The following is a 19675-nucleotide window of genomic DNA, read 5'->3' as shown; positions in this document are numbered from 1 at the left end:
AAAAAAATAAAAACTTGTTAGGACAGTGTGTTTCATACACCTAAATACAATGATCATGCATTTCTTTATTTGTGCTAAATTTTAAGTGTGTTATAAGGTTCCTAACAAGTCATTTGAAAGTTATTAAAATGCTTTTAAAAATGAAAAATATTGAAAATAATTAGTCTAAGAAGTGAAAAAATAATGTTGTAAAAGTGGTTTTGATATAAGAAGAATAATAAAATGTGAATTTCCTATTTTACCCTTCAAATTTTGAATATTTTTTAATTTTTTCGTCAAATTTAATGTTCAGAGACTAAACTCGTCACTTTGTGAATAACTGAGGGACTAAACTCGCATACAACCATAACTTAGGGACTGAGTCTACACTACGCCTATAACTTAGGGACTAAAAATGCCATTTTCCCAATATTTTTTATACAAACTTTTTTAGATTCTTACAAAGTTTACAAAATTTGAGAATCTGTAACAATACGAAACTCAGAGTGGAATGAGAATTTCACATTCTGGTTCGTCAAAGCGCCATTATTCTTTGGCCAAGACTCTGATCCTTGCATAAGGGCTGGTACGATATGTATACCACCATCAATCAAGATTCCCAATTGAATCAAAAGAGTGCCAGAGATCAGGTATATATAAGGCCAGTTTGGTAAATAATCAGTCTATTTTGACTTATTTGACCACTATTAGTTGTTTGGTTAATAAGGTTTTTGTAGCTCCAAAATACTAAAATTTAAAAGGCTACTCAAAGCGGGCTCTTCAATTAGTTTTTGAGAAAAGAAATTATACCAAACAGCTATCAAACAACTTTTTACAATCAGCAAATGTTATCAACTAATCATCCCTTCTAACCTAATCAGCTAACAGCAATTTACCAAACAGGACCATAATTTTTTTTATTTATTTCATTTCAGTATCTTTTTGGCATTATATTATACTATTGTAGAATTTGACTTGACTTGTCTTTGTTATATGTATAGATTCGTGGAGAAGTTGCAAGACTTGTTGAGTTATACAAGGGCGAGGAAATTAGCATAACCGTGATAGGACACAGCTTGGGTTCATCCATGGCAACACTGAATGCAACAGACCTGGCTGCCAATCCAATCAACAATAATAAAGATATTCTTGTGACTGCTTTCTTGTATGCAAGCCCCAAAGTAGGGGATGAGAATTTTAAAACTGCCTTTTCTAATCAACAAAACCTTCGAGGCATGCGAATCTCCGACGTCAATGATATTGTTACGGCAGTTCCGCCTTTTGGGTGGAAATACGGTGACAACATATTTCCGCCGGAAGGTGGTGACGTAACGCCACCAACACCTTACGTAGATGTGGGGGTGGGTTTGGTGATTGAATCTAAGAAATCTGAGTATTTGAAGCCTGAAGTTCCAAACCTGTTAACTCATGACTTGATGCTTTATATGCATGGATGGAATTGATGGATACCAGGGGTCTCAGGGAGGGTTTGAGCGTCAGGGAGACTTTGATCTTTCTAAAATTAATAGGTATCAGGGTGCTCTGAAAGACGAGTATCGTATACTGACAGGATGGTCTAACATAAAGGATAAAGGAATGGTTCAGCAAGATGACGGGNTGCTTAGTAAAAAAAATAAAAACTTGTTAGGACAGTGTGTTTCATACACCTAAATACAATGATCATGCATTTCTTTATTTGTGCTAAATTTTAAGTGTGTTATAAGGTTCCTAACAAGTCATTTGAAAGTTATTAAAATGCTTTTAAAAATGAAAAATATTGAAAATAATTAGTCTAAGAAGTGAAAAAATAATGTTGTAAAAGTGGTTTTGATATAAGAAGAATAATAAAATGTGAATTTCCTATTTTACCCTTCAAATTTTGAATATTTTTTAATTTTTTCGTCAAATTTAATGTTCAGAGACTAAACTCGTCACTTTGTGAATAACTGAGGGACTAAACTCGCATACAACCATAACTTAGGGACTGAGTCTACACTACGCCTATAACTTAGGGACTAAAAATGCCATTTTCCCAATATTTTTTATACAAACTTTTTTAGATTCTTACAAAGTTTACAAAATTTGAGAATCTGTAACAATACGAAACTCAGAGTGGAATGAGAATTTCACATTCTGGTTCGTCAAAGCGCCATTATTCTTTGGCCAAGACTCTGATCCTTGCATAAGGGCTGGTACGATATGTATACCACCATCAATCAAGATTCCCAATTGAATCAAAAGAGTGCCAGAGATCAGGTATATATAAGGCCAGTTTGGTAAATAATCAGTCTATTTTGACTTATTTGACCACTATTAGTTGTTTGGTTAATAAGGTTTTTGTAGCTCCAAAATACTAAAATTTAAAAGGCTACTCAAAGCGGGCTCTTCAATTAGTTTTTGAGAAAAGAAATTATACCAAACAGCTATCAAACAACTTTTTACAATCAGCAAATGTTATCAACTAATCATCCCTTCTAACCTAATCAGCTAACAGCAATTTACCAAACAGGACCATAATTTTTTTTATTTATTTCATTTCAGTATCTTTTTGGCATTATATTATACTATTGTAGAATTTGACTTGACTTGTCTTTGTTATATGTATAGATTCGTGGAGAAGTTGCAAGACTTGTTGAGTTATACAAGGGCGAGGAAATTAGCATAACCGTGATAGGACACAGCTTGGGTTCATCCATGGCAACACTGAATGCAACAGACCTGGCTGCCAATCCAATCAACAATAATAAAGATATTCTTGTGACTGCTTTCTTGTATGCAAGCCCCAAAGTAGGGGATGAGAATTTTAAAACTGCCTTTTCTAATCAACAAAACCTTCGAGGCATGCGAATCTCCGACGTCAATGATATTGTTACGGCAGTTCCGCCTTTTGGGTGGAAATACGGTGACAACATATTTCCGCCGGAAGGTGGTGACGTAACGCCACCAACACCTTACGTAGATGTGGGGGTGGGTTTGGTGATTGAATCTAAGAAATCTGAGTATTTGAAGCCTGAAGTTCCAAACCTGTTAACTCATGACTTGATGCTTTATATGCATGGATGGAATTGATGGATACCAGGGGTCTCAGGGAGGGTTTGAGCGTCAGGGAGACTTTGATCTTTCTAAAATTAATAGGTATCAGGGTGCTCTGAAAGACGAGTATCGTATACTGACAGGATGGTCTAACATAAAGGATAAAGGAATGGTTCAGCAAGATGACGGGAATTATATCCTTGACGATCATGAAGTGGACGAGACATTTTAAACGGAAAGAGTTCCGTGCTGGCATGTGTGTTTGAATAAAACTAAGTCTTCTCTAGCTTCATGAAGACCTTTCTATAATTATTGAGTGTGTTTTGAATAAAATTGGAGTTGAGGCAACTTGCCGCTTGTGGCTAGCTGTCTAGTCCAATGGTTTGCTAGCTTGTATTTGNTGCTTAGTAAAAAAAATAAAAACTTGTTAGGACAGTGTGTTTCATACACCTAAATACAATGATCATGCATTTCTTTATTTGTGCTAAATTTTAAGTGTGTTATAAGGTTCCTAACAAGTCATTTGAAAGTTATTAAAATGCTTTTAAAAATGAAAAATATTGAAAATAATTAGTCTAAGAAGTGAAAAAATAATGTTGTAAAAGTGGTTTTGATATAAGAAGAATAATAAAATGTGAATTTCCTATTTTACCCTTCAAATTTTGAATATTTTTTAATTTTTTCGTCAAATTTAATGTTCAGAGACTAAACTCGTCACTTTGTGAATAACTGAGGGACTAAACTCGCATACAACCATAACTTAGGGACTGAGTCTACACTACGCCTATAACTTAGGGACTAAAAATGCCATTTTCCCAATATTTTTTATACAAACTTTTTTAGATTCTTACAAAGTTTACAAAATTTGAGAATCTGTAACAATACGAAACTCAGAGTGGAATGAGAATTTCACATTCTGGTTCGTCAAAGCGCCATTATTCTTTGGCCAAGACTCTGATCCTTGCATAAGGGCTGGTACGATATGTATACCACCATCAATCAAGATTCCCAATTGAATCAAAAGAGTGCCAGAGATCAGGTATATATAAGGCCAGTTTGGTAAATAATCAGTCTATTTTGACTTATTTGACCACTATTAGTTGTTTGGTTAATAAGGTTTTTGTAGCTCCAAAATACTAAAATTTAAAAGGCTACTCAAAGCGGGCTCTTCAATTAGTTTTTGAGAAAAGAAATTATACCAAACAGCTATCAAACAACTTTTTACAATCAGCAAATGTTATCAACTAATCATCCCTTCTAACCTAATCAGCTAACAGCAATTTACCAAACAGGACCATAATTTTTTTTATTTATTTCATTTCAGTATCTTTTTGGCATTATATTATACTATTGTAGAATTTGACTTGACTTGTCTTTGTTATATGTATAGATTCGTGGAGAAGTTGCAAGACTTGTTGAGTTATACAAGGGCGAGGAAATTAGCATAACCGTGATAGGACACAGCTTGGGTTCATCCATGGCAACACTGAATGCAACAGACCTGGCTGCCAATCCAATCAACAATAATAAAGATATTCTTGTGACTGCTTTCTTGTATGCAAGCCCCAAAGTAGGGGATGAGAATTTTAAAACTGCCTTTTCTAATCAACAAAACCTTCGAGGCATGCGAATCTCCGACGTCAATGATATTGTTACGGCAGTTCCGCCTTTTGGGTGGAAATACGGTGACAACATATTTCCGCCGGAAGGTGGTGACGTAACGCCACCAACACCTTACGTAGATGTGGGGGTGGGTTTGGTGATTGAATCTAAGAAATCTGAGTATTTGAAGCCTGAAGTTCCAAACCTGTTAACTCATGACTTGATGCTTTATATGCATGGATGGAATTGATGGATACCAGGGGTCTCAGGGAGGGTTTGAGCGTCAGGGAGACTTTGATCTTTCTAAAATTAATAGGTATCAGGGTGCTCTGAAAGACGAGTATCGTATACTGACAGGATGGTCTAACATAAAGGATAAAGGAATGGTTCAGCAAGATGACGGGAATTATATCCTTGACGATCATGAAGTGGACGAGACATTTTAAACGGAAAGAGTTCCGTGCTGGCATGTGTGTTTGAATAAAACTAAGTCTTCTCTAGCTTCATGAAGACCTTTCTATAATTATTGAGTGTGTTTTGAATAAAATTGGAGTTGAGGCAACTTGCCGCTTGTGGCTAGCTGTCTAGTCCAATGGTTTGCTAGCTTGTATTTGAATTATTAGGTTTCAATCATCTCAGCAATATATATAATAATAAAAGACTTTATGGAATTGCTTTTACTTTGTTTTGTTCCATCTATACTATTAATAAAAACAATATCCTCAGTTTTAACTTCCCGCCCAAAACAGACCGATAGTATTATGGTTTGCGTAATAATGTAAAATATGGTAATACAATTCCTATCGCTAATACAATTGTAAATTAAAATAGAGTTCCTAATAAAATATATTCTTTCCTACGTTCCTATTCGTAATACAATTCTAGACTAGAATTGCTAATGGTAATAATTCAGTATATATATTTCTCTGCAATGCAATCTATACTATTAATAAAAACAATATCCTAAGTTTTAACTTCACGCCCAAAACAGACCTATAATATTATGGTTTGCGTAATATTGTAAAATATTGTATTACAATTCCTATCGCTAATACAATTGTAAATTAAAATAGAATTCCTAATAAAACATATTCTTCCCTACGTTCCTATTCGTAATACAATTCTAGACTAGAATTACTAATGGTAATAATTCAGTATATATATTTCTCTGCAATGCAATCTATACTATTAATAAAAACAATATCCTAAGTTTTAACATCCCGCACAAAACAGACCTATAATATTATTGTTTGCGTAATATTGTAAAATATGGTAATACAATTCCTATCGCTAATACAATTTTAAATTAAAATAGAATTCCTAATAAAATATATTCTTCCCTACGTTCCTATTCGTAATACAATTCTAGACTAGAATTGCTAATGGTAATAATTCAGTATATATATTTCTCTGCAATGCAATCTATACTATTAATAAAAACAATATCCTAAGTTTTAACTTCACGCCCAATATTGTAAAAAATATGAAAATTTGGCATAATTCAACCCGCAAGCCCAACCAATTTTCTGAACGACATTCGTGCATGCAGGTGTCGGCGCACGAGTCAAGCCTTTTTAAGTTTATTTTGGGATTTCATTTGAACCCCCCCTGCGCGCGAGAGAGAGCCTCTATGCTATACAATTCAATAAGCCTTAGAAAAAGTCTTATAAGTAGTGGTGCAAACCACTTCTCAAACCAATGTCGGACAAAAGGTTTTTCTCTATATTTTTCTAACTCAAATGGGTCAACTTTGAGAACCAATTTCTCATTCACCCATTATCAGTTTTGAGCGTACAATATATCAATCTTTTCGTCTAACTACGAAGAACACGAATCCACTTTGACCCGATCCAAATCGAAAGTGGACCACACATATATTTGTACCACAATATTGCCAGTAAAATGTCATTTTATGCTAATTTTTTTCCAACAGTTATTTGTCCAGAGAATATCAACGTGTTGAAAGAAGGAGATGATATATAGTGAAGGGCAATATCATCTTCACTATATATCATCTTCTTCCTCCAACACAACGCTCTACGGTCAACCAACAATTACTCAACTGATTATCCCATTCCTCCCATATAAATTTTTCTCTAATATAGTTATACTTACTGAATATCAAAATATAAGTGTTCCTCAAGATCATGCAATAACTATTCGAAAAGTAATTAAATTAATGAATATGATGCAATAATGTAAAATATCTACCTATTGCATTTATACACTTATTTTAGAACACTGAATTTTTGTGATATTTGTTGCATGCAAGGAAGACTCATACTATAATTGCATTTATATACTTATTCATACTCATATTCGATGTTATAATTTATATAATTGTATATCGATTCAAATATTTCTTAAAATATTATAATAAATTCATTCCGTGCAACGCACGGGGGTAAATACTAGGTCTTAACAAAACTAATTTAATTTGCTACTCCAATTTGATTGGTTTTTTTTTTTAAATTTGAATAATCTTTTTTTTTAAAATAAATTTGAATAATCTTCTTTCTAGCTGTTTTTGCCCATTCCTGCCTTTAAACAAAAACATCTGTCATCACCTGGGAAACCTAAATTTCTGAATTGTGCCTAGATCTACAAATTGGGGTTATTGCTCAATCCAATTACAAATAAATATATATATATATATATTGATAACTTTTTTGGTAATTGATGGAAGAATTGGATCTGGCCTCTGGGGGCTCTGGGTGCATAAAATGAGTGGAGCCCGGGTAGAAAAGTGGCATACGTTGAGCTTAGGTTGGACTTAACCAGCTAAGGATTGTACCAAATTATATCATGGACTAAGGTTCATTATGCATATGATAGATGCTGGTCTAAATTATGTTAAAATATTACTCCGTATATACATTAGATTAATAGATTATGTAGTGTAAATAAATTAAAGATATATCATATGTCAACTGTAGACATATAATATATTGATCGATTGTAAATACATAATCTGGATAAGGTCTATTATATATGTGCATGATAACAATGGGAGGAGTGTATGCTAGGCCTATGGAGTCAAAATTTGTCTAGGCCGGAGTTAAAACTATATTGGACCACTCTCCAATTCACCGGTTAGGTGGATTACATAAACCAAAACTTAATTGACTTTATATATCTATCAATTTGTGGTCCGAACTCATGTTACATGGTCGCCAAAGATTATGCGGGCATCTAGGCCGTTGATTAGCTATTTTTTGTGTTTTTCTAAAATGAATTATTTTGTTTAAATCGATGTCATTTTAGTGAAATAACCTAAATTGTTCAAATTGGTCGCAAACTCAAAAATAAAATCAAAATCAGATACTCTAATATTAATACTTTGTGAGTTGTGAGTGTACTATGTTTTTATTCTTTAAATCTTTATACAATTTACAATTATTGATGTTTTTAGGTTAATATTTAATATTTTAGTATTAATTATTAAAGTATTAAATAATTTACCGTGTTTTAAATAATTTTTTAAAAAAATCTTTAAAAAAAAAAAAAAAAAAAAAAACTCTAGGCCTGGGGTGCTTGAGGAACACCTAGTCATTTTTGCAACTTTGAATACAACTATGAATCTTTACAACAATACATAAGAAAATTATCACGTGTAACGCAATCATATTTGAAATCTAAAGCTACGATTTAAGAATTTCAATTTCATGCTTTCATTGTTTCCTTACAATGTGATATTGTTGGGGCTTTAAGAATGCAAGCATCACTGATACGAGGAGTCATATATGTGCCTTTCAGTAAGCCATGTGCTATCCATTTATAAGCTGCTTCTGTAAGGTGTATGCCATCCCAGCTAACGTAAGACGAAGGATGTTCACAAACACTAGATTCTGGAACTTTACAACCAACGTTGCTGTTGTAATTGTATGGACCTCCCACTCCGCAACATGCACTTATGGTGCTGTTAAATCCTATATATCATTCAACCAACAATCCTATGTTAAATCCTATTCATGCACAAGATGGGCAGTATGCTAAACTCGACCCTCCAAGTAGCAGTCCGAACAATAAATTTTTTTTTTTAAAGTGTATTTGGAAATATTTTGTAAATATGTACAAATTAAAAAGAACATACCAAATTTGCTTGGAGAGTTGTAGAGTTCCATTGCTGCTTTGTAGTCTGCATAAATTATGGTGACATGAGGATGGAGTTCTCTGAGGCGATTGAGTGTTTCTTGAAGAAGTTTGTTGTGATACTCAGTGAACTCGTTTAGCCAGTTAAGACATCCAGTTTTAGAGTCATAATAACTCTCATTGGAACTCATAAAGTATGTTAGATAAGAAGGTGAACATCCAATTGGTAAATTCCCCGGAACAACCAATGTTTCAGCTCCAAATTCAATCACTTCCTAGATCAAGAATATGAATCAACAAATCAAGTTGATGTAATAGTGGGAGAGTTGGACTGATACTAATATAAATAAATAAAGAAGAAAGAGTTTATTTGAGCAATAAATAGTAAACATGATAGATAAATAAATAGTAAACATGATAGATAAAATTGAATAGATGAAGCAGCATTTAGGATTTTTAGTTCTTACATTGATTGCTGATGCAATGGTTGCAATAACTTTGGGAACCAAAGGTTTGATCTCTTCAATGGGAATGCCTTGCCAAAATGCACCATTGTAATCATTGCCTCCAATCTCCCCCAAGAAAACCAGAGAACTTTGCAAATATTTCTTACACTCTGCTTATCATGATTGATGCAATGATAGTATTAAAATAATAATAATAATAATAATAATAATAATAATGCCACTCCATTTAGATTGAAATATCACTAATGATCAAAAGATTTATGGATTCTCACCCGTCGTAATGAGAATTAAGTTTCGATTATTAATTATTAGTTATGCGTAAAGTTTATAACATTGAATAATAAAATTGTCTATCTTGACCTCAATCCATCCATTTACATTTCTTTAAGCGAATTTAATTTAGAGCTTCCCTAACCCTAACCGCCTATGAATTAACTCTTATTTTTTAAATGACTCGGACCCATCCAACTTTTTTTTTTTTTGAAATGGACCCATCCAACTTTAATCTTGTCATTTACAACAACTTATGTACTCATCATAAAATAACCGTACTTTATTCACCAAAAAAAATAATAATAACCGTACAACTTAATAATGAACATATCAAACTACTTATATAGTTTGGTTACTTTGGTTTCCACGTACGATATTTATATCAATCATTCGTACACCTAATCATTAATATATATAATAATTGCATTATTTATGAAAAATGGATAGGAAGTAATTACCAGATGGAGTGTTGCAAAATGTTTGTAGCATTTCCTTGAACCAGTTGAGCTGAGTTCCCAAAGAAGCATCTGATCCAAAAGGGTCTTCAATCCCCATGGCTGCCAGTGATGAAGGATCCATTGCTGGGCATCCAGCAAGTGCAAAATTTACTCCCCCTATAAAATTGCTTTTGTTTGCGTTTTTCACCCCGATGTAGGGTGGTACAAATGGGAACCCCATACTTTGAGCTGCATTATTGATTATTTACAACATTCAAATTTACCCCATATATAGGGGCGCGCTCTAATGAGAGCGGGCGCCCAGGAGAGAAATAAGAACGATTCACAATTGTCCACGTGCCCAAATCAACGAATCAGATGTAATTTTTAAAAAAAAAAAAAAAAAGATGCGCTGCCATTTTTGTAAATAACTCAAACTTTGGTGCAAGTAAATGTGTTATAAGTGCAAGTACTTAGTTCAGATTTGCAAGTATATATATAGGGAAGGGTTCGAGTGTGGTTGTGTGATTACGCACCTTAAGTACACAAACCACGCACCTTAAGCACACAAACAAAACACCTTTAAAACACAAACCACGCGCACCTAAAGCTGTAGCCCGACGCTCCTTAAGTACACAAACCACGCACCTTAAATACACAAACCACGTACCTTAAGAACATAAACCACGCACCTAAGATTTTAAAATGGTGCACCTTAAGTTTCAACAACTTATGCACCTTAAGCATACAAATCACGCATCTTAAGAATGAAAAGAATGCACATGCACTTTTAAGTTTCACCACTGAAACACCTTAAGAACGAAAATTACACACCTTAAAAAATGAAAACCACGCACCTAAAACAACCCGACAGCCGCATCGAAGAAGGCAAACCACACACGAACCCATATATATATATATATATATAATCAAGTGAGAACAACACTTTAAGTGAGAACAGTGACATAATTAATATGATCCGTCTATCCGATGATCAAAAATTAGGAGATAAAGTAAAATAGGATTGCCATTTTCATAAATATATAAGGGAGGGTTTAGGTGACCTGTAAAAAGTGTGAACAAATTAAATGAAATACTAGGATCTTACCATTATTAAACTTTTAAGTTTGCAATAATCATAAAATGAACTTGCAGTTAAAAGTTTTCAATAATTATAAAATTAACTTTTTTTTATTTTTATTAAAACTTTCAATTATTGATAAACAGACTAAGATCAGTCCTCACTTTTTATAGAGCAAATTGTTCTCAATTGATATATATACACTTTCAAATGCGAACCTACGAATTACTGAAGAAATACACCGCAGGTGAACATTCATGTAATAATTGTGGTGTATCCCTTCAGTTTGTGCATTCGCACGGGACGCTCAATTCGCACGGGACGCTCAATTCACACGGACCCTATATATGAATGATAGAGATAATCAAGTCAACAGTTCCCATTAATTTGGCTAAGGTTGCTCCCGATATAAATAGTAAATACGAGCTTGCATTGTGAAGTAAAGGTCACGAAATCAATTAGTTACAATAATAGCAGTAACAACAAAAACAACAAAACTAGGCAGCATTGATGTGCCGCAGCATGATATATAGTTTTTGCATCTTACCAATGAAGTCGATGATGAGACGGCCGTCGGAGTACCGACCGGTGGGGCGATGGAAGAAAGTTTCTCCGTAGGGAAATGCGGCGGCGGAGGAAACGAAGTGGCCATTGGACCGGAGAAGATGAAGTAAGTTGCCGGTGTCGGCAAGAGAGTCGCCAAAACTAATGATGGAATCGTAACAACCTGAAGCCTGGACAACTGAAGCAAACAACAACATCAGCATACAAATCACTTTCATGGAAGAATCCATTGCAAATGCAAATGATTTGCTTTGCAGAGAAAGCGTATTTATGATGTGAATATAAGTTTGCTGCTTTATATACTACATGGGCAATGGGCAGTTGCACCGTACGTACCGCCTATATATACACTACTTTATATATACTACATGCGCCAGTGAGAACAGATGCGGTTGAAAAGCAACCCCGTGTCTAGATTTAACGAATTAAAAAATACATAGTGTCATTTTCGTAAATAACTTGAACTTTGGTACAAGTAACATGTGTTAAAAGTGTAAGTGTGCAAGTAAAAGGTGCTATTAAATCACTTTCGGGGCGTTTGGTTGGAGGGAGGGAATTAGGTGGAAAATAATTTACATTTCCAATGGGAGATGAATATAATGCAAGAATAAAAGGGGTAATTTATATTTCAGTATTTGATTTGCAATAATATAATTGCTGTGAATTGCAATTCTGATGTTTGGTATACATGAAAATTGAAACAAAATAAATAGTATAAAGTCAAAATGCTCATGCCAAAAATCTTGTGGTCTAGTGGCACCCGATTGGCCTACTGATTGACATTTTACAGACTCACGGATAAAATAGATAAGGGAGTTTTGAGAAAACATATACTGATTGACATTTTGTGTTGAGAGTACTATAAGAAGAAGACACACTATAATCGAAAGGGAGAGGTCAAACATCAATTTTAGGTTAAAAAAAAAAAGAGTGAGGTAATTTTGTTTCAATTTTTTTTTTCTTCTTAAAATCCATGGAATTGAAATACCAAGGGGCATGGGATTCTAATTCATTCCATGAAAATGAGGATTTTCAATTCCGCAGAATTGTAATTCCCTCCAATCAAAAAGTGCAACAATTTTCACTTATTAGTGCAAGTAATTTACCTTTAATTTTAAACATTGGTGCATCTAATGATAACGTCTTTCACATTGGTGTACTTAATGATAACGTCTGGTGCAAGTATATGCAAGTATATTCAATTTGTAGTGTAATTTTTTTTACGCAAAGTAGATTGGATGAAACTAATGGCTCAGATTGCTGCGCATTTTTAACCTGGCAACTCTTCCATTCTGGACGGCTGGACCCCCATACACACACACATACACACACATGTGGAGGACTTTTAGTATATCCTGCTCTTTTGTGATTATGTTTGAAAAGGAAATTAAAACTTGGTCAAGTATAATTTGGGTTACTGCATACATGCATCTTCTAATTTTTCGGAATCCATGCATGCTGTATAAATCTTCCAACAAATTATTGTGTGCACAATCGTCCACATACATAGCTATGTAGACCATGAATATAATATACATTTTTAATATATTAAAAGAACATTATTTGTATATTGAATGTACATTACTTGATAATATATAAAAAATTTAAATCATGTACTTTCAACTAATGTATTTTATGTATACAAATAATACGCAAATTATATTGTGGACCATGATCATGGCTGATATTGCAGTTGTGTTGAACAGATAGTGCAGTTGTGTTGAAAAGATACTGCAGTTGTGGTGAAAGGAAACTGCAGTTGCGCGTAACAGAGACCGTTCATCCGTTCAACACAACTGCAGTATCTATTCAACACAACTGCAATATCAGTTCAACACAACTGTAGTTCCAGACGGATGACACTACCTCTGTTCCGCGCAACTGCAGTTCCCTTTCAACACAATTGCAGTATCGATCCGTTCAACACAACTGCAGTATCAGTTCAACACGACTGCAGTATCAATCATGATCTATATATGGTCCACAATGCATTGTGAACCATGGTCCACAGTATAAGAACTACAAATAATGTACTTTTAATATATTAAAAATGTACTTTTTATTATTTATCGTTTACACAAATGTGTGGATCATGATCCATAGAATAATGATTGAAATCTTTCTTGGTTGTAACGTAATTCAAGTACCAAAGTGTTAGTAATTCAACCATTGCCAATATCCTCTCGGTTAAGCTCGTCCCATAAAATTTCTTAATAGTAGAGGTTTCCTCATCCGATCTACTAATAATTTGAATTGTATCATATGAGTTTAGATCAATATAAATATATAATTTTGAATCAGTATAAATATATATATAATTTTTCGCTTGATAAGATATGTAGAAATATATTACGTAGTACTAAAATTCCTATCTTAGCTTACTATGTGAGAATGCAAATCACACTCCAAATGAGGTTGACAAAAATTTTCTCTAAACCCAACTATGTCAATCGTGCATGTCGTACGAAGCACTGCACATGCAACATTAACTAGCCACAACACATTGCAGAAATTCATAGAACACTTTTCTTTCAAAAAAAAAAAACACATTGCAGAATATTCAAATACGGAGTGTGCAACGTAGGACACGTGTATGTTGCTGTACGTAACTACGACGTTGTCCGCGACAAAAGTGTTCTATGAATTTCTGACCACAGACAGGTATATAAAATCAAGTTTTGTACATGTAATCCACCTAACCGGCGAAATGGAGAGTAGTCCAATATAATTTAACCCGTACACAATCTATTTTCTAAAAATAAAATTATATTAACTTTTCTAACCTGTTCTAAAGTCTAAACAAGTAATCATGTCATATCATGTTGTAAAGACCTAAAACATATTAACTAAATATGTATATCATGTCAACTAATACATGTTCAAGATCGTGTTCAAGTTCGTGTTTAAAACTCTAAGATGTTACTCTTAATCATGACAATGTTTAGCTTTATCATGTTTGTTTCATTATCGTGTTAACCCACTAATAAACTCGTTTACATGAATTCTGAATCTATCTCCCATGGAAAATCCAACATGTCTCTACACTTTTCAAGTAGATTATGTTGGAAAAATTAGCTAAATTGGATACTTAAAGTAGTCATTTTGAGACAATATTTTGAGTGGGGTCAACTTCTAACACTAGTAAAAAAAAAAAACCATAAACTTAAGACAAATAATTTAATTCTAATTTATTTGGAAAATTAGCTAAATGATTTAATTCTAATTTAATTGAGATTTAATTTTGTAATATCACTTTAATTCTTTAACCAGATATTTAATTAATTTTGTAACCATTGTTATTAATTTCACATAAGTGTGAAGGTTACAAAATTAAGTATCATATATGAATGCTATTAATTTTACTATTAATTTTTTATAGGTGTTGGGTTGGGTAGGTCCTAGACAGATTTTGTACATAAAACTCTAATCAAACCCGACTTACTGTGGGTTTAGTTTTTTAAAACCCACCGTAATCCACCACCCACTATCATTCAGAAAAATCGATCTATATGAAGTAAATTTGAATGAATATCCACTGAAAAGATTGAAATTATCATCCTAATTCTGTCAACACTCTCACAACAAACTTTGCCAATACTTTCTCAAATTGATTGCCAAAATAATAGTGGATGACCAAACCACCAAAATAATAATATGCGACTGCACGGATATTTATTAGGAGATCAAAGTTGTACGTTTCGTTAACATTATTGCAATAGATTATTAAAATCATTAATTGGTATAAAACTAATCTAATCATTATCATATCAATATCCAGTACCGACTAATTATCAAATACACTATGTGATATTATTGGGAGGCGGCTTGTAGAGTCGTATTCAGCATTATGGTATCCAAATGAGGATCTAATTATAACTAAATTGAATATTAGAGATCATATATTGTAAAATGAAAATATAGTTGAAATAAAATGACACTTTAGTGTTGTTGTAATGAAAATTGTGAGTATAAAATAAAATTGAATAGTAGGTCTCATACATTAAATGTATATTGTTAAAAGATATTATAGTTGAATTAAAATAATATTTTAGTGTTGTAATAAAACTATTGTATGTATAAAATGAAACTGAGCATGGCTCATATATTGAATGTATATTGTCAAATGAAACTGTAATTGAATTAACATGAAATTGAATGATAAGAGAGGTTGCTACATGAATGTACCATAATGCAATTTGCCATCTACCATTATTAACGGAAAAAAAACTTCAAATGACATCATTTTCCTACTGTTCCACGTTGCTACATGGACCATGGTCTACAATAAAATTTGTCATCTGGGTTGGGGCAAGCCAAAATTTGTAATGTGTTGGCTCAACCCGACCGACCCTAACTCATATTTAATAAGACATTGATAAAATGTAGTGCGTAATAACTATAAACTAGTGAAATTGAAGAAAAAATTTAGGGGGTGTTTGGCAATCAGCTGATAGCTGATAGCTGGTAGCTGGTTGTGTTAGCTGATAACTAATAGCTGATTGTGTTAACTGATTTGACCAGCTGATTATATCAACTGATTATAGAAAAATGTTTGGTAAATTAGCTGTTTACTTTTAGCTGATTGGATGTAAAATGACCTATAAGGATATTGTACTAATTTCTTAATTCTTAAATTACTTTTTAAAATTAATTATTGTTATTATCATCATCGTCAATTGGAGAGAAAGCACTAATATTGAACTACAAATTGAAGACAATCAACGTGGAGAGAAGAGGCAGACCAGAGAAGGTATGCTATTGGAGGATTAGAAATTAAGGGACAAAATTGCCATTTACCCAAGCAGCTTGTTAGAAACGCTGCATTGATCAGCATTTTGTATTTTGGCTTATTGAGCCAATAAGCTGTTAACCATATTATTATTTCCTTTATTATATTATTTGTATTTTATGCTCAGTCAATTATATACCTAGTCAATACTGTATTAGCTAGGGAATAGGAGAGTTCAGCTCATATAGGACTCTTGTATTATCACTCTATTTTACGGTTAATCACAATACCAATTGTTCATCTGGTATCAATAGTGTTAGGCGTTATTTTCTCCTATCACCGTAACCTATGGCTCACCAACCTACCAACAATGACCGTGCGGTAACCACCACACTTTCACCGCCGGCAGCCCCATCACCGCCTACCCCGCCGTTCTCACCACCGCCAACCACCATATATCTATTAAACTCAATTCCCACAATTACTTGTACTGGAGAACTCAGATCATCCCCTTCCTAAAAGGCCAAAATCTGCTCGGCTTCTTGGATGGAAGTACGCCATGCCCGCCGGCTACTATCGGATCTCCGCCGCCGGCTGGCTCCTCTACTTCAACGCCGCTCATACCAAACCCAGCCTACAATGCCTGGGTTCAGCAAGACGCCTCTATTCTTTCCCTCATTATTTCATCGTTAACCGATGAAGTAATGTATTTGGCCGTCGGCCGTGATACGGCGCAAGACGTTTGGACCTCCATCACGACGGCTCTTGCTTCCTCCTCCCGATCACGCTGTCTCGGTCTTCTTGGTCAGTTCCAGACGCTGCGACAAGGGAACTCCTCTCTGGCCGAGTACCTGGGCAAGGTGCAGATGACCGTGGAAGCGTTGTCTCTAGCCGGTCGCCCCTTATCGGCTGAGGAGACGATCCTCTATGCTCTGCGCGGGTTACGACCAGAGTACCGTGCAATGGCCTCTTCTCTCACCGTCGGCGACATGCCGGTCACACTCCCGCAGCTTGCCGATCACCTCCAAGCACAGGAGTTTATCCACTCCGATGACTTCCTGCCTGCAGACGCACAGGAGTTTATCCACTCCGGGAACGCAGGTTTTTTATGCTGGTCGAGGTCGGGGTGGCAATGGTGGACGCCACCAGTCGAACGGCCGAGGTCGCCATGGCCGTGGCCGCAATGGATCTGTTCAGGGGCGTGGCAGAGCCGGAACACCGCGCTGCCAGATATGCCGGTCACACGGCCATATCGGCGTCACCTGCTTCCGGCGATACTCTGATCGGCAGGACTCCTAAGCCAACGTCGCGTACACTGGCGACGGCTCAGCAACGACAGCAGCAGACGCCTGGTATCCCGACACCGGCGCAACCTCGCACACTACTCCGGATGATCACATGTTAGATCATTCTACTGCGTACTCGGGCGGTGATGTCCTGAAGATCGGCAACGGAGCAGGTTTGGACGTTACTCGTGTGGGTCACTCGGTTATCCATTCCCACTCACAATCTCTTAAATTGTCTAACATCTTATGTGTTCCGAAATTATCTTTTTTACTTTTTGAGTTGTGGTCTAGGCCAATATTTTTATTGTTTAATCAACCCCAATCCAATCCATATTTTAATCCGTCATTGATAAATAAATGTTATAAGTCTAAACTAAAGATATTTTCATTTCAAAAAATTAAATGTTTTTTTAATCGTTTTGGGTTATGAGGCGGGCTATATGAATTTTATTGTTTGGCATAGTCTGACCAAACATGTATTTTAATCAGACTAGCCAAATCCACCCATTTAACACCACTTGGAGGGAAAGAGAGATATAAATCTCAAAAATGTCTTTCAGTACGTAAAAATCTCAGAAGATATTTTATATAAAAAAATAGGTCATTTTTCCTTTTCTTTGATTAGAATGAATCTAGTGGCACCAAGTTGCACTTCCATATGAGAGGTTGTGGCCTTGTGAACTCGAGCCTCATGGAGCAATATTGACTCTTTGTACTTCAGTAAGTTTTGAAAGTAGTTTTGAACAGATACTATTGTAACAGAGTCAGTAGTATTAAAAAAAAAAAGAATAAATATCATTCATTGATTTCATTTTTCATTGATAGTCAAACACTAAAAAACTCTACAAAATTACTTCCAAAAATTATTTTTTCTCTTTTTCAAATAGACCCTTAGTGAAAAATACCAAATTAAAGTTCAAAGCAGTTTGGAGATTATACATAGCAAGGAGTACAAGGCATGTAGTAAGCTCTTACTACTGTAAGAACTTTCAAGCAGTAAATGATTAAGACAGTAAGCCAGTTTTTCATAAGGCAAGTAGTGTGGGAACAAGATAATAAGCCAAAATTAAAAGATAGCAAGACGCCATGCAGTAAGGATTTCAAACGACAAGGGGATTTGCCTTAAGAAGATACCTAGTACTTAGAACTTAATTTCTCAAAACTAAGATAAGTTGTACGAGGTATTTCATTGCTAATTTTGGTCGTTGGCACAAAAATCATATAATATCTTTTCTAAAATAAGCGAGCTCATAAAAAGATGTGAAACACCAATTTTTTTTTTAAAAGCCAACTTGCAATGAATGACCAGTTAGGCTAATCTATAAATGTCAAAAATAAGTTATTGGATAAAAAATAATTTCCAAGCAACTGTCTATCTACCATGGACAAATTTGAGTTCGATCTAAGTATAAAAAGGAAGTGAAGCTTGCAAGTAGGTAGAGATATATACAAAGAAATTATAATTTAAAAGCGCACATCTAGCCAATCTTCAAGCTCATATCAAGCAAAATCCAGTGCTCATCAGACTAACTAAGAAGTCAGAACTCAAAGCATTATCATATCAAGACCAAAATTGACTCTACATTAGTATCAAACCATTTCTGGTGAAAAAGTTTGGAAACAACTCTACTATATACGGAAGTTGAAAGAGGAGTACAGAATGAAGCAATAATTGTGGTAAACCTTGTGTATGAAATACCTAACAAACTTGTGAATACCTTGGTGATTAGAGTTGTCAATGTGGGTCGATAGGGTGGGCCTTTAGTAGGTTGGTCTGTCGGGCCACCTTCGAGGCCTGTTGAGCTTATTTATTTTTATTTTTTAATGGCAATGGCCTTACAATTGTTATACCATGGACCATGGGCGATCTTGCACTTGCATGTGGATCTTGGTCCAAAAATTATGTGTTTGCAATTAACATACTATATATGTGCTTACGGTTAACATATTACGTGCTTGTAAATAAATTAAAGGCAGATAATATGTTAACTACAAACTCTGCAAACACATAATAGGTTATCTTTGGAGCATTATTGGATGGACCATAAATAAAATGTACATTATTTGTGTACATAAAGTACATTATTTTGTATACTATCAAATAATATACTTTTAGTATATTAAAAATGTAC

The 19675-nt window shown here is 34.4% G+C and overlaps 1 protein-coding gene and 2 pseudogenes across 2 annotated transcripts; 2 read left to right on the top strand and 1 right to left on the bottom strand.

The window, feature by feature from the left end:
• LOC115997014 overlaps positions 1 to 3244 on the top strand; it is a 3981-nt pseudogene extending 737 nt beyond the window's left edge.
• Positions 3245 to 3266: 22 nt separating this feature from the next.
• On the top strand, positions 3267 to 5060 carry LOC115996939 (annotated as a pseudogene).
• Positions 5061 to 8145: 3085 nt separating this feature from the next.
• LOC115998511 (GDSL esterase/lipase At1g28590-like) lies at positions 8146 to 11779 on the bottom strand. Of its 2 annotated transcripts, none has more exons than XM_031238097.1 (5): positions 11512 to 11779; positions 9905 to 10132; positions 9174 to 9322; positions 8708 to 8981; positions 8146 to 8543 (listed from the first exon to the last, which is right to left on the bottom strand). In XM_031238097.1, exons 1-5 carry the CDS (start codon positions 11756 to 11758, stop codon positions 8278 to 8280), a joined length of 1164 nt encoding a protein of 387 aa, XP_031093957.1. In that variant the 5' UTR covers positions 11759 to 11779; the 3' UTR covers positions 8146 to 8277. The 2 variants fall into 2 exon arrangements, with proteins under 2 accessions (XP_031093957.1, XP_031093964.1); XM_031238104.1 differs by having other exon boundaries at positions 9905 to 10027.
• Positions 11780 to 19675: the final 7896 nt, after the last annotated feature.

Source organism: Ipomoea triloba, chromosome 1 (assembly GCF_003576645.1).
Source record: "Ipomoea triloba cultivar NCNSP0323 chromosome 1, ASM357664v1".
Taxonomy (NCBI): domain Eukaryota; kingdom Viridiplantae; phylum Streptophyta; class Magnoliopsida; order Solanales; family Convolvulaceae; genus Ipomoea; species Ipomoea triloba.
This window is presented reverse-complemented; position numbering and strand designations above follow the sequence as displayed.

What these genes read in the sequence shown, in the direction of transcription:
- LOC115998511 (XM_031238097.1), bottom strand. Translation starts at nt 11,758, where the DNA reads ATGGATTCTTCCATGAAAGTGATTTGTATGCTGATGTTGTTGTTTGCT. An exon ending in TCTCATCATCGACTTCATTG is followed by an intron (nt 10,133 to 11,511) that starts GTAAGATGCAAA and finishes TCAATAATGCAG; the next exon opens with CTCAAAGTATGGGGTTCCCA. An exon ending in CCATTGCATCAGCAATCAAT is followed by an intron (nt 8,982 to 9,173) that starts GTAAGAACTAAA and finishes TTCTTGATCTAG; the next exon opens with GAAGTGATTGAATTTGGAGC.